This window comes from Pan troglodytes, chromosome 22 (assembly GCF_028858775.2).
Source record: "Pan troglodytes isolate AG18354 chromosome 22, NHGRI_mPanTro3-v2.0_pri, whole genome shotgun sequence".
NCBI classification, from domain to species: domain Eukaryota; kingdom Metazoa; phylum Chordata; class Mammalia; order Primates; family Hominidae; genus Pan; species Pan troglodytes.
The window spans coordinates 22,348,442-22,362,061 of record NC_072420.2 but is presented as its reverse complement, the minus strand read 5'-3'; the positions used below and the strand labels follow the sequence as shown (position 1 = coordinate 22,362,061).

Sequence of the window (13,620 nt, the reverse complement as noted above, 5' to 3'; positions counted from 1 at the left end):
TGACATATCAAAATTAGCAGGGTGCAATTACAGCCATATTTAGAGAGGAAAAACAGATGCTTGTATTAGAATAAATGATTAGAATCAATGACATGAGTCCACCTTAAGCAATCAAAAATGGAAAAGAAAATTAAAGACAAAGTAAACAGGAGGAAAATAATAATAAAAATAAAACCAGAAATTAATGAAATAGAGAATAGGAAACAAAAAAGAAATAAGTGAAGCCAAAAGCAGATTCACTGACATTAGTATGTACATAAACCTACATCTAGAATAATCAGGATAAAAAAGACAGTAGAACAAATAACCAGTTATGAGGTTATCAAGATGAGAGAGGGGAGAATACTACAGAAAACATGCAAATTGAAGTATAACAAAGGGATACTATGAATGACAATGCCAGTAAATACCATTTAAAAGAAATGGACAAATTCCTGGAATTGCGTTAATCATCTAAGCTCACTAAAGAAAATTACCTGAATAGCCCTATTTCTATGAAAAATATTATTGAATTTGTGCTTAAATGTGAACTTAAGAAAAATTATGACACGGATGGTTTCACTGGCAATTTTTCCAGAAATTTAAGAAATAATAAACATTACATAAAAGTTATATTGGAAAACAGAAGAGGAAGAAATACTTCACTACTCATTCTCTGACACTAGTAATGCCCTGACCCCTAAAAAGTCAAGAACAAGAAAATGATGGAACAATATTTCTCATAACCATGAATATAAAAAATTCTTAACAAATTATTGACACATTGATTCCAGCCATGCATAAAAAGGATAATGCAGTCATGCATTGCCTAACCACAGGGGTATGTTCTACAAAATATGTTCCCAGTCAATTTTGAAGCTCTGTTTACATCATAGAGTGTACTTAACACAAACCAAGATGGTATATAGCCTATTACACACCTAAACTATATGGTATGGCCTATTTCTCCTAGGCTGCAAACTTGTACGGCATGTTACTATACTGAATGTTGGAAGCGATTGTAACATAATCGTAAATATCTGCATATCTAAACATATCAAAACATAGAAAAGGTACAGTAAAAAATATGGTATAAAAGTGTTTTTTGCTAGGCGTGGTGGCTCACACCTGTAATCTTAGCACTTTGGGAGGCGGATGCGGGATAATCACATGGAGTGTGAGACCAGCCTCACCAACATGGTGAAACCCGTCTCTACTAAAAATACAAAAATTAGCCGGGCATGGTGGCACATGCCTGTAGTCCCAGCTACTCAGGAGGCTGAGGCAGGAGAATCAGTTGAACCCAGGAGGCAGAAGTTGCAGTGAGCCGAGATTGCACCACTGCACTCCAGCCTGGGTGACAGAGTGAGACTCCATCTCAAAAAAAAAAAAAAAAAAAAAAAATTAATGCTATATATATATAGGACATATATATATGTTGTAAATGGAGCTTCCAGGACTAGAAGTTCTTCTGGGTGACTCAGTGAGTAAGTGGTGAGTGACTGTGAAGGCCTGGGACATTACTGTATAGTACTCTAGACTTCATAAACATTGTATACTTAAGCGACACTAAACATTTTCTTTCTTCAATAATAAATTCACCTTAGCTTTTTTTACTTTATATACTCTTAAAAATTTTAAACTTTTGACTCTTTTTTAATAACAGCTCAAAGTACAAACACATTGTATAGCTGTACAAAATATTTTCTTTATTGTTTATTTTATAAGGATATATATTTTTTCTTGTTTAAGTTTTTATCACTATTTTTTTTTTTTTTTAAAGGAAGATACCCACATTAGCCTCGGCCGACTCAGGGTCAGGATCATCAATATCAATGTCTTCCACCTCCACATCTCATCCCACTACAAGGTCTTTCGGGGGCAATAACAGGCATGGAGCTGTCATCTGCTAGGATAACAATCCTTTCTTCTGGAATATTATCTAAAGAAACTGACTGAGGCTGTTTTACAGTTAACTTCTCTCTTTTATAAGTAGAAGGAGTACACTCTAAAATAATGATTAAAAGTATGGTACAGTAAATATATAAACCAGTAACATATTTATCAAGTATTATGTAGTGTATAAAATATGTATATGCTTTTATATATTGGTTTGTTTACACCAGTGTAACTACCAACTCATGAGTAATATGTTGAGCTATGATTTTATGATGGCTGCGATGTCAATAGACAATAGGACATTTTCAGCTCCATTATAATCTTATGGAACCACCATCACATATGAGGCGTGTCATTGATAGGTCATTATGCTGGGCATGCCTGTGTATCATGATTAAGTGGGGTTTAAATGGAACATTTTAAAATAAATTAAATTTACAAAATTAATGGGCTAACAATAAAAATCCATATTGTATTCTCAATATAGAAGTACCGTTTTAACGAAAATGAAGGAGGGAACCTTTAGAGTCACTGCTTTTACTCCCTCTTGGATTTACATGTCACTAAGTGTTTTTGATTCTCTTTGTGAACATGTTTTATAATTCCCCTATTATGGTCTTTAATTATCTTATTGATGTTATGAACTAAATTGGGTTTTCCCAACCCTCAAATTCACATGTTGGTGTCCTAACCCCCAGAATGACTGTATTTGAAAATAAGGCCTCCATGGAGGACATTAAGTTTAAATGAGAGTATAAGAGTGAGGCCTTAATCCCATAAAACTGGTGGTTTTTGTTTGGTTGGCTGAAGTTTTAGTAACTGTATTGAGTGGTTCAACCATCACAAGAGATCTCTTATACCCATTCACAGTTAATCTCTATTCTCATATCCAGTCCCAGGCAACCACTTATCTACTTTCGGTTTCTATAAATTATACTCATGTAACAAACCTGCGAATCTAAGATAAAAGTTGAAATTATTAAAAACAAACAAAAAAGGATTGCTGTTCCTGAAAGAGGAGGAAGATAACCAGAACTCTCTCTCTCCATGAGTTTGTACACAGAGGGAAGGCCACCCTGCTGGTATCTTGATCTTAAACATCTAGTGTCCAGAAATATGGGAAAAGAAATTTTTTTTTTTTTTGAGACAGAGTCTTGCTCTGTTGCCTGGCTAGAGTGTAGTGGCGCGAACTCGGCTCACTGCAACCTCTGTCTCCCGGGTTCAAGCTATTCTCCTGCTTCAGCCTCCAGAGTAGCTAGGACTACAGGCGCGTACCACCATGCATGGGGTTTCACCATGTTGGTGGTTGCTCGCGCCTGTAATCCCAGCACTTTGGGAGGCAAAGGCAGGCGGATCACGAAGTCAAGAGATCAAGGAATTCCTATTGTGTGAACTACCCAGTGGGTGGTATTTGGTTTTGGCAGCCCAAGCTGACTAGTACAACTGACTTCACTTATCTCGCTTGGAAATATTATCTCTATGAAACAGTCTGGACATTTCTCTCGGGATGCTACCCTACATTTCCTGATACTTTCAGGATTTTTTTCTTTTCCACAAACATGACATGTCTATATGTACAGATAAAAGGTCAGAATTTCCCTCTAACACAAATTTTACCTTCGTTAATGTTACAACCACACATTCTCATCCTCCCAGTATATATTTTATATTCAGAGACTAGAACAATTATTTAGGTTTTCAATAAATTGTTATTTCATTCTATCCAAAGGATGAAACTAATACCATATGAAGATATGGAGAAGAAAAAATATAAATTTAAATTACTCATTATATTATTCTTTGAATCTGATTTATACTAGTCTATATAATACTATTTCTAATTAAATATAAGAAAACAGTTTTGAAGGAATGTAAAACTTTAAGAAAAAAAAATCTCCGCAGAAAAGAAGTCTCTCTGAAAAACCAAGCCAGCTAACACTTCCCAGCTGCTGGAGGATCTTGGTATTCTGGTGAGAAGTAATTGGTAAGCTGTTATTTGAAAGGGTTGTGCTGTAGACAACTAAACTGACCAAACTAAAAGCATCTAGTCTCACAATTACTATTCTGACTTGATGGTAAGTGTTCTAATATTATCCTAAAGATGCGACTAATGAGGAATCTGCATAACTTAACATCAACATAAATAGGTGGGGAATCTGAAATTACTATTAAACTTGGAATCATTGTGATCAAGTAATCTCAGAAGTAAAGGAGATTTTCTTCTTAAACCTGGTGTCATATTTTTCAAGGACATATGTTCTAACACTGTAACAATCACACACCCAGTTTCCATGTATTTCTGCCTCAGAAATGATGAAGTGCACGTCAGGATGAATTCACAGGATAAAGATACATGTTCCTTTCTTCCTCTTGAATGCAGGAAGACTTCTAGCCCCTTTACACAGAACAGTTTACATTTTATAGCATTCCTTAATAAATGACTGGAAAATTATTTCAAAACAAGGCTTATTCACCTGTACTTTCCTACCAGCTACTATTCCCACTATTGGTTTGTGGAATCATCAATTACATTAGCTAAGATCGGCATAAGCTTGAAGTTTAGGATGTTTTTCCCACTACATACAAAGTGGAACATGAGTATCTCAAGCTCATGTTTGTTGTTCAATTTCCTGCTCATATTATTTTTGTGCTTTACTTTCTTTATCTGTTAAATAAATGCTGTTCAAATAAGAAAAAAGATATCTCTTTGGAAATACAAAACCATAGGAAAAAAGATTGTAGAACAGTATCTTTTCATTGGAATGAATGATTCAGTAGCTTTTCTGTGATACAATTAGGTCTGATATGGACTTTTAAGGATCCACATTAGTAAATCAGCAGTCACTGAGACAGACGATGATTATCTGGGGTGAATCTGTTAATATTCAAGGTGTAATCCTACTAAAAAATACCAACAGTTTGTCCCAAGAAAATTAGTGTCTGAAAAGAATATCTAAACACATAATATTTGAAGAAACATCTCATTTATTGTTACATCCTATATTAAAATGATAAGCAGTAGAAACAAAGGGTTGAAAGTTGAAGGTAATATCAGTACATGCTCAAGCAAAAAAGAATAAAAGTTAGTTTGGGATTTCAATTGTTGTCCTTCAAAGAACTTTTAAAACAACAACCTAATACTTAGTAGGGACACTTTTGCACTTCTGATGTATATTTTACTAATCTTTTTAAATAATTTTTCACTATATGGTTTATGAAGTGATTCTGTAAATACTTGTAGCTAATGCTTCTGTAGCAACCTGCATTACTAATGCATATTTACAAGATGGTCCAGTTTTAAAGTTCATCGTCTCCAATTTAGTAGTTTGAGACACAATCTAAAAGAATGGAATATTTAAAAAATATTCTTGAACTTAATAAAAATCAAATAGTATTTTAAAATTCTAAAAAAATAAACTATCAAATTATAGATTTAGAATACAGAATTTCCTCATTTGATGAGGTAATTTTTAAAAATTACACAGTAAATTCATTGAATTTTAATGCTATAAATCAGTTTTTTTCTATAATACAACATTTTGTGTATAATACAAATATACACAATTATATTCTAATAAAATGATATTGTATACATATGACAGTGGTGTCAATAACACTAGAATATCAATTTCAAGATAAATTGTAATGATAATAAAATGTTTGAATAAGTCACAGGTGCTCCTGGTCCCATTTTTCCAAAAGTCTGCTTTTACAGACAGAATAAGTATAATGGGTACAGCCTTTGACTCAGAATACTAGAGCGGGGTCACACTGTTGATCTCTTTAGCAGTTTAATCTAACCACCGTACGCCCCAAAGATAGCACCAGGATTTTTTTTTAATGAAACTAAAATGCAATGGTTTGCTTTTTACCAAAATGATTAAGATCCCAATACTGTTCCATAAGCCTGATAATGGACACAAGCCAGAGGGAGAGGGGTGCATAACCTACCTGAACCAGGAGATGGCGGGTTCTGGAGAGCCTGAGGCCCTGCAGGAAAATGTCATTTCTTCTCCTCTCTCTGCTGTGGCATTAAAAGATTTCTGAGGCATTGAGATTGCTGGCGGCACTGAAGGAGAGATGAATACAGAATAAATAGAGACGAAAACACCTTCACTACCATCATTTAGAGAATTTTTGCTACATTTTAAGCTTTCAAATGTCATCCTTCACATCTCCATTTATATTAATGAAACTGATTTGGTTTCACAGTAAAATAACTTTATCACTGCTCTGCGTTCTTTTTTATTTTATTTTTATTATACTTTAAGTTCTAGGGTACATGTGCACAACGTACAGGTTTGTTACATATGTCCAAATGTCCATCAATGATCTGTGTTCTAATGTGCAATAATTATATCAATTCATTGTAAAGCTATTTCACTACTAAATCTATTAAACAATAAAGTACATATTTTAGCAAACATATATACTTTTAGGAATTATGTCTCAGAAAAAGACAATACCACCCTAACTTACATCAATATGGAGATCTACTTTGAGCATAAGTGGATTTCCTATTTGGCTTCTCATTGGTCTGTGTAATGCCATAAGCAATATATCACTGCTTCAAAACAGGGCTTTCAAATTAGGTGTCAAACCATAATGTTCTTTCTGATTAACTACACTTAATTTCTTCAAGCAGCTATAGAACATTTTATGAAGAGAAACTGCATAAGCCATACAGAGAATGGAAATAGATTTTCATGAACTGTTCGATTTTAAAATTAAGCATCTCCAATTTCTAACTAATTACATTGCAAAAACTGTATATGCTGCACATTTGGAACATGTTGAAACTGTTACTGAAATGCACTGTTTGCAATAAACAAATCACTAGCATCCACAATAGAAGCTAAATTTCAAAGTAGAGGATAAATTGTGACTCAATGCACACTTTCATAATTTTAAGCTGAATATCATAAAGTAATATTCCTAAAATTAAGTATATTAATATTTTTTACATATACTAAACAATACCAGACAGGCATTTACAAGTGTGATTATACTCAAATATCTCTATAATAGCATTCAGGTCAGCGTTGATGCCACATTACCTCCATTGATGGTAGAGATAAGAACTGGTATGTAACTTAGTAATTAAACACAATAAATCAAGTTTCTGCCTTTATGAATTTAGATACAAGAAACATAATCTGACATGTTGTCTCTAAAGTAACATAATAATTACTAGTATTACAAAAGATAGAACTTTTTCAGATATTAACTCTGAATTTTAAGTACATTGTCATTTGACTATCTGTACCCTGTTTTTCTTCCTCTGTAATTATGGAAAATAACATTTTAAACAAAATGCATGTTTTACCTATCATTATTTATACATTAGTTGCAAGAGCAGTATTACTCTTTTTATTACAGTAAAGGTTTTTCATTCCTTAGAGAATTACAATGAAATGAATTCTTTCATGGATTTGTATTCTGTATGTGTTAAGTAGTCAACGCTTCCTGGAAAGTTTCTATTTTTTCTTTAGCTGGAAGAAACATGGGGATGTATAGTGAAGTAGTTCTATTAACTCCCACTAACATGGACGTGGTGGACTACCTTCAAGTTATAATTCTCCTGACCGGTTGCTTAGGCAACAGAGATACCACTAATTTGACAGACTGATTTACCTTTTATGAATAATGGCATTCAGCAATTTCATATGTTTTCTGAGTCTTCTAAGTCTTTCCTCAACCCTCAAATATTTCTCAGAAGATAAAGATGATATCAACCATGAAATGCCTATTCATGTCACAGCTTGTTTGGTTCAGATTAACCGGCACCCACTAATTCCTTCAAATTTATTTGAGCCAAGGAAAACTAACTCCACTCAAGCACAGCCAGGAAGTATACTCATTTGTAATTCAATTCCAATTCTGTTTTAAATATAAAGCAACAAATAAATGCACACATAGATTTTTCACCTAGCAGAGGACTGCTAATCTTAAGACTCACAACCCTTTTTTTCTCTTTACTTCTTTTTACGTTTTCTTTTTTTGGATTCAGGGGACATATGGACAGGTTTGTTAACTGGGTATATTGCATGATTCTGAGGTTTGGGGTAAAGGTGGTTCTGTCATCCAGATAGTTAGCATGATACCCAATAGGTAGTTTTTCAGACCATCCCACCTCCCTCTTTCCCTTCTCTAGTAGTCCTCAGTGTCTATTGCTGCCATCTTTATGTCCATGGGTATTCAATGTGAGGATATGCAGTATTTGGTTTTCTGTTCCTGTTCCTGTGTGAATTTGCTTAGGATTACGGCCTACAGTTGCATCCATGTTGCAGCAAAGGACATGATTTCATGTTTGTTTGTTTGTTTTTTGCAGTGTAGTAGTCCATGGTGTATAGGTACTGCATTTTATTTATCCAGTCCACCGTTGATGGGTACCAAGGTTGACTCCATGTCCTTGCTATTGTGAATAGCACTGTGATAATCGTACAAGTGCATGTGTCTGTTACAATTTATTTTCCTTTTGGTATTTACCCAGTAATGGGATTGTTGGCTCAAATGGCAGTTCTGCTTAAGTTCTTTGCAAAATCTCAAAATTACTTTCCACGATGGTTGAACTATTTACATTCTCATCAACAGTGTATAAGCATTCCTTTTTCTCTGAAGTCTTGACGGCACCTGTTATTTTTTGACTTTTTAAATAATATTCATTCTGACTGGTGTGAGATGGTATCTCATTGTGGTTTTGATTTACATTTCTCTGAGGATGAAAGCTGCACACCTATACCCATCTGAACTTTGACAAAGTTAACAAAATGTTGACTCCTTATTCGGTAAGTGGTGCTGGGATAAATGGCGAGCCATATGCAAAAGAATTCAACTGGACCACTATCTTTCATCATATACAAAGATTAACTTAAGATGGATTAAAGGGTTAAATGTAATGCCTCAAACTATAAAAAAGTATATATAAAAAAAAACTTAGGACATACACTTCTCGACACTGGCTTTGGCTAAGAATTTATGGCTAAGTCCTCAAAAGCAATTGCAATAAATACAAAAATTGACGAGTGGGACCTAATTAAACTAAACAGCTTTTGCACAGCAAAACCAATTATCAACAGAATGAACAGACAGCCTACAGAATGGGAGAAAATGTTTGCAATCTATGCCTCTGATAAAGGTTGAATATCCGGAATCTATAAGGAACTTAAACAAGTCAACAAGAAAAAAATAATAATCCAATTAAAAATGGGAAAATGACATGAACAGACATTTCTCAAAAGAAAACATAAAAGCGACCAGCAAACATATGAAAAAATGCTTGTTATCACTAATCATCAGAAAAATGATTTTACATTTAGGGCTGTGTGTCCATTAGAAAGTCACAGAAGTGATCTTGGTTCCTGGCCAAGAGAATAGATAGAGCAGATTAACACCAAAGTTATTTGATAGTTCTAACATTCTCTATTTATATTCTCAGTCTGTATGAAAAGCAAATTAGTTTATTTCTTTGGGTCTTCCCATAATTTCATTAACACATCTCTTTCCATTGCATTTTATTATATGAAGTTAGAAAAGTGAAACACCTGGGAAGCCACATTTGCAAAGCTATTTTTATTACTCATGGATAGTAAGAAATTACATGTTTTCAGTTAATTTTAAGAACCTTCCTTTGATAACAAATGAAGTACCCTCATTTTACAATTTACATCTTTCACAATTTTTCAAATACTTAATTGCTTATATGAGGTAAAGAATGACTAGTATTTTAATATTATATAGCCTCTCAATATACAATAAGACATCTCAATTATGGAGAATGCATTCATCATGATTTTGATCATGAAATTGTTACTTTCATATAGTCATATCAGGCATCAATGAAATCCATCTGTTTTCTTTTTTTAAAAATTTGTATGTTTTGCTCTTCCCTACTGCTGCAAATGCTGTAATATGATCTAACAGCTCTCAATTTTCATTAATATTGCTTCTGGTTAATTGTCATAGTCCTCCATTCTGAATTTATGAGGGTGATCAATTTAAAGTGCTATTTAATGAGAATACTTTTCTGGAACTCAAAATGCATACAAAATTTAAAAATGCAAAGTATAAAATGATGGGCATAAGGAACAATAATTTTATAATTTCGTTTGGAAAAAAAAGTCTATCTTCCTGATTACTATAAACTAAATACGTACATACAGTTCTTTTTAAATAAATGTAGCTGAGTGGTCTTCAATCTTCAGTGTCAACTGATTTGGTATATCCGTCTTGTTACAAAATCTAATCAATAGAGCATTTCTATGCATATTTGACGAATAGCAAATTTTGGGCATTTTCTACATGGTTGTTCCTAATTTGTGAATATAGTAAAGCCGTGACCTAACTGCCATAAGGTATTGAGTACTGACTTCTAAAATCAAACCTATCTGAACAACACAGTAAAGGCTTTATACAGTACCATCAGACTGTAGAAGAGTGAGGATCAAATTTGGCTCATTAAGTTGGTTTAAGAGAAATCAAAAAAAGGTTCCATTGGCATTTACGATTACATTCTTAGTGAAAGTTAATATAAGAGGAATCAGCAGTTTAATCAAATAAGTATTTCCTTCCTTAGACAGCAAGTACAAAAACAATGAAAAATTGTTAACTGATGCTTTGTTGCATTTTCATAATTATGCTTTTCTCCATTTTCTAATTATTTGCCAAAGGAACCTGATTATTATGTTTCTTTTAAATTGGCTTTTTGTGTAGATCATATGTACAAGATCAAAAATAAAATAAAATAAGAGGCAACTAAAATTATTGACCTTTTCATTTTCCTGGTTAGTTATTATTGTTTATTTTTTGTTCTTATGGAGTCTCACTCTGTCGGACAGGCTGGAGTGCAGTGGTATGATCTCAGCTCACTGCAACCTCTGCCTCCTGGGTTCAAGTGATTCTCCTGCCTCAGCCTCCTGAGCAGCTGGGACTACAGGCATGCGCCATCATGCCCAGCTAATTTTTGTGTTTTTAGTAGAGATGGGGTTTCACCATGTTGGCCAGGCTGGTCTCAAACTCTTGACCTCGTGATCCACCTGTGTTGGCCTCCCAAAGTGCTGGGATTACAGGCGTGAGCCACTGCACCGGCCTTGGTTAGTTATTTTTATTAATTACAGTTGTTAACTCGTATTCACAGAGGATTGATTCTAGGAACTCCCTCAGATAGTTGTTATACTATATTGTTCTTTATTTGTATGTTTTCATTTTTGTATTGTTAATTTTATTGCTATTTTAAAAAATATTTTCCATCCAAATTGGTTGAAAACACCAGTGTAAGACCACGAATATGAAGAGCTGACTGTGCTTGCATTTTTTTTTTTTTTCTTTTTGATACAGTGTCTCCCTCTGTCACCCAAGCTGACATGCAGTGGTGTGATCATAGCCTCTCACTGCAGTCTCCAACTCTTGGGCTCAAGCAGTACTCCTGCCTCAGGAGTGTCTCACAGAGCCTGGCCAGCATATGCATTTATTTATGCAAATATTGATTAATATTTCAATATTTTTTCTTTCTTTTAAAAATATGCCTGTTTCTGTATTCTGTTTCTTTTATCAAGCTGACATTACATGTAAGAGACATATTTATGTCAATATATAAATAAGTCTTCACTTTTACTCAAACTGATCAGTATTCCAAACCCTGTGGATACACTATTGGGCAAGTATAAGTCACCTGGCCAAATATGACCAGATACATATTTATTACAGCATTTGTTTACATAATAAATTCTATATTTAATTAACCATAATTGAAATTCATAGGTAAAGTGGTAAATGAATATTTAATATGTTGATTTAAGAATATAATCAGCTCTTTTGAATTGTCCTCAGTAGACATTATACAATTTTCTATACTAACATTGGATTATTTTTATAATCAGAGAAGTATAAATGAACAAATTAAAAAACATAAAAATAAAAAATTTAATAGATTTTTAAATACAATTTACTAAAGCTAATCCATCACTAGATGTCTACAACATTTTACCACCAATCTAAAGGGCTTATTAAATAAAATCTAAGTGAAAAGTTACAGTTGAAAGGAGGTAAAACATTACTGTGACTTTATTTTTGTCAAAAGAAGTCTTTCCACAGTATGAGATAATAATTAAATAAAAGGCCATAGTGAATATGGAAGATCTCTCAAGTCAATAAATACATAAATAAATAAATGCAAGCTTGAATGTTCCTTTAATTCTTGAAAGTTAATTTCACCACTAAACATGGCAATTTTTATATTCTTTCAGCGTACATTCTACAGTTAACAATATTCTACATGGAAGGCCCTCAGAGTATTTCAAGAAACCTTGAGGTCCCAAACACCTTTCAGAAACTCTCTTGGGTCACCCCTTTTCCAACCATGTATCTGTGTGCAGATGGATTTTCTTTTGAGAAAGTCAGCTATTGGATTGTGCTAATGGAGAAAAAGTTCAATTATCTCCTTATCCAAAAGTCTTTCTCAGGTTCTAAAATATATCAGGAAAGACTGATTGCAGAAACTGATCTGAGAATTCACCTGTTTTATGTCAACCTATACATTAAAGAAAAGTTTTGGGACCACCTGGGGTACAAAACGGACTAGAATACAAGTTGGTAATTCAAGTTTAAAAAGAAGTCAAGGCCTGGTGGCTCGCACCTGTAATCCCAGCGATCTGGGAGGCTGAGGCAGGAGAATCACCTGAGCCCAGGAGATTGAGATGAGCCTGAGAAACATAATGAGACCCTGTCGCTACAAAAAAATAGAAAAAATTAGCAGGATAGGATGGTGTGTGCCTGTACTCCCAGCTATTTAAGAGGCTGAGATGGGAGGATAGCTTGAGCCTGGGAAGTCGAGGTCGTAGTGACCTGTGATTGTGTCACTGCCTGGGCAACAGAGCAAGACTCTATCTCAAAAAAAAAATTAATTAATTTTAAGAATCATATAAAACTTATAAGAAAAATAATGTATAATAAAAGTCATGATGTATATTTAAAAGTAATCTAAAGGTGTAAGATTTCAGAACGTATTTTTAGAGTTGGTAGTACTCATTTTTGCAAAATTCTGCAGAAAATAATCTGTTGGAAAGTATAAGTAAGTGTGAAGATTTCAGGACTCATCAAGGAAAAACTTATGATGATAGGAGGCATTAACACACAATGAGTTTGACTTAGGTGCTACTCATACAAGTTGCTTGACATGGGAAGTTCCTGATAGCAGGAGGCTGTTTAAAGACACCATGTCCAGTCACCACTCAGAGAGTGGGAGAAGGGGAAGGAAACTCCTGGAAGAGTGAAGAATCTGAGAGGGGGATAATGTGTCCACGTGATGTCATCAACAGTACAGCAGCGTCTCTCAGACTCTCTCAGAAGGTAGAAGGGCAGCTGTGGGCTTGGTGTCTTGTATTGCCCTTGGAGTCTGTGTATGGCTAGCAGAAGTTAGGTGCAGTTTTGCGGTTTCCAAAGCAGGCTGATTGTAAATGTTTAAAATAGGCTTATGCAGGGTAATTTAAAATAGTCGGATGTGTAAATTTTTGAATTTGGCACCGGGGGGTTTATGTGCTAATGGTCCAAGGACCAATATACAGGGGCTATATTTGTTTTATTTATATATCAAGAATAAATATGGCTGGGCGCGGTGGCTAACGCCTGTAATCCCAGCACTTTGGGAGGCTGAGGCAGGCAGATCGCCTGAGGTCAGGAGTTTGAGACCAGCCTGGCCAAGAAGGTGAAACCCTGTCTCTCCTAAAAGTACAAAAATTAGCTGAG

General features: G+C 34.3%; 1 protein-coding gene across 5 annotated transcripts in view; it reads right to left on the bottom strand.

Moving 5' to 3' along the window:
• NCAM2 (neural cell adhesion molecule 2) overlaps window positions 1-13,620 on the bottom strand; it is a 548,173-nt gene that overhangs the window by 214,101 nt on the left and 320,452 nt on the right. For all 5 annotated transcript variants that reach the window (XM_009446220.5, XM_054675113.2, XM_531397.8 and 2 more), the window contains one exon: window positions 5,830-5,947. In XM_009446220.5, the coding sequence (XP_009444495.3) occupies window positions 5,830-5,947 (118 nt within the window). The remainder of the gene's footprint in view (window positions 1-5,829; window positions 5,948-13,620) is intronic.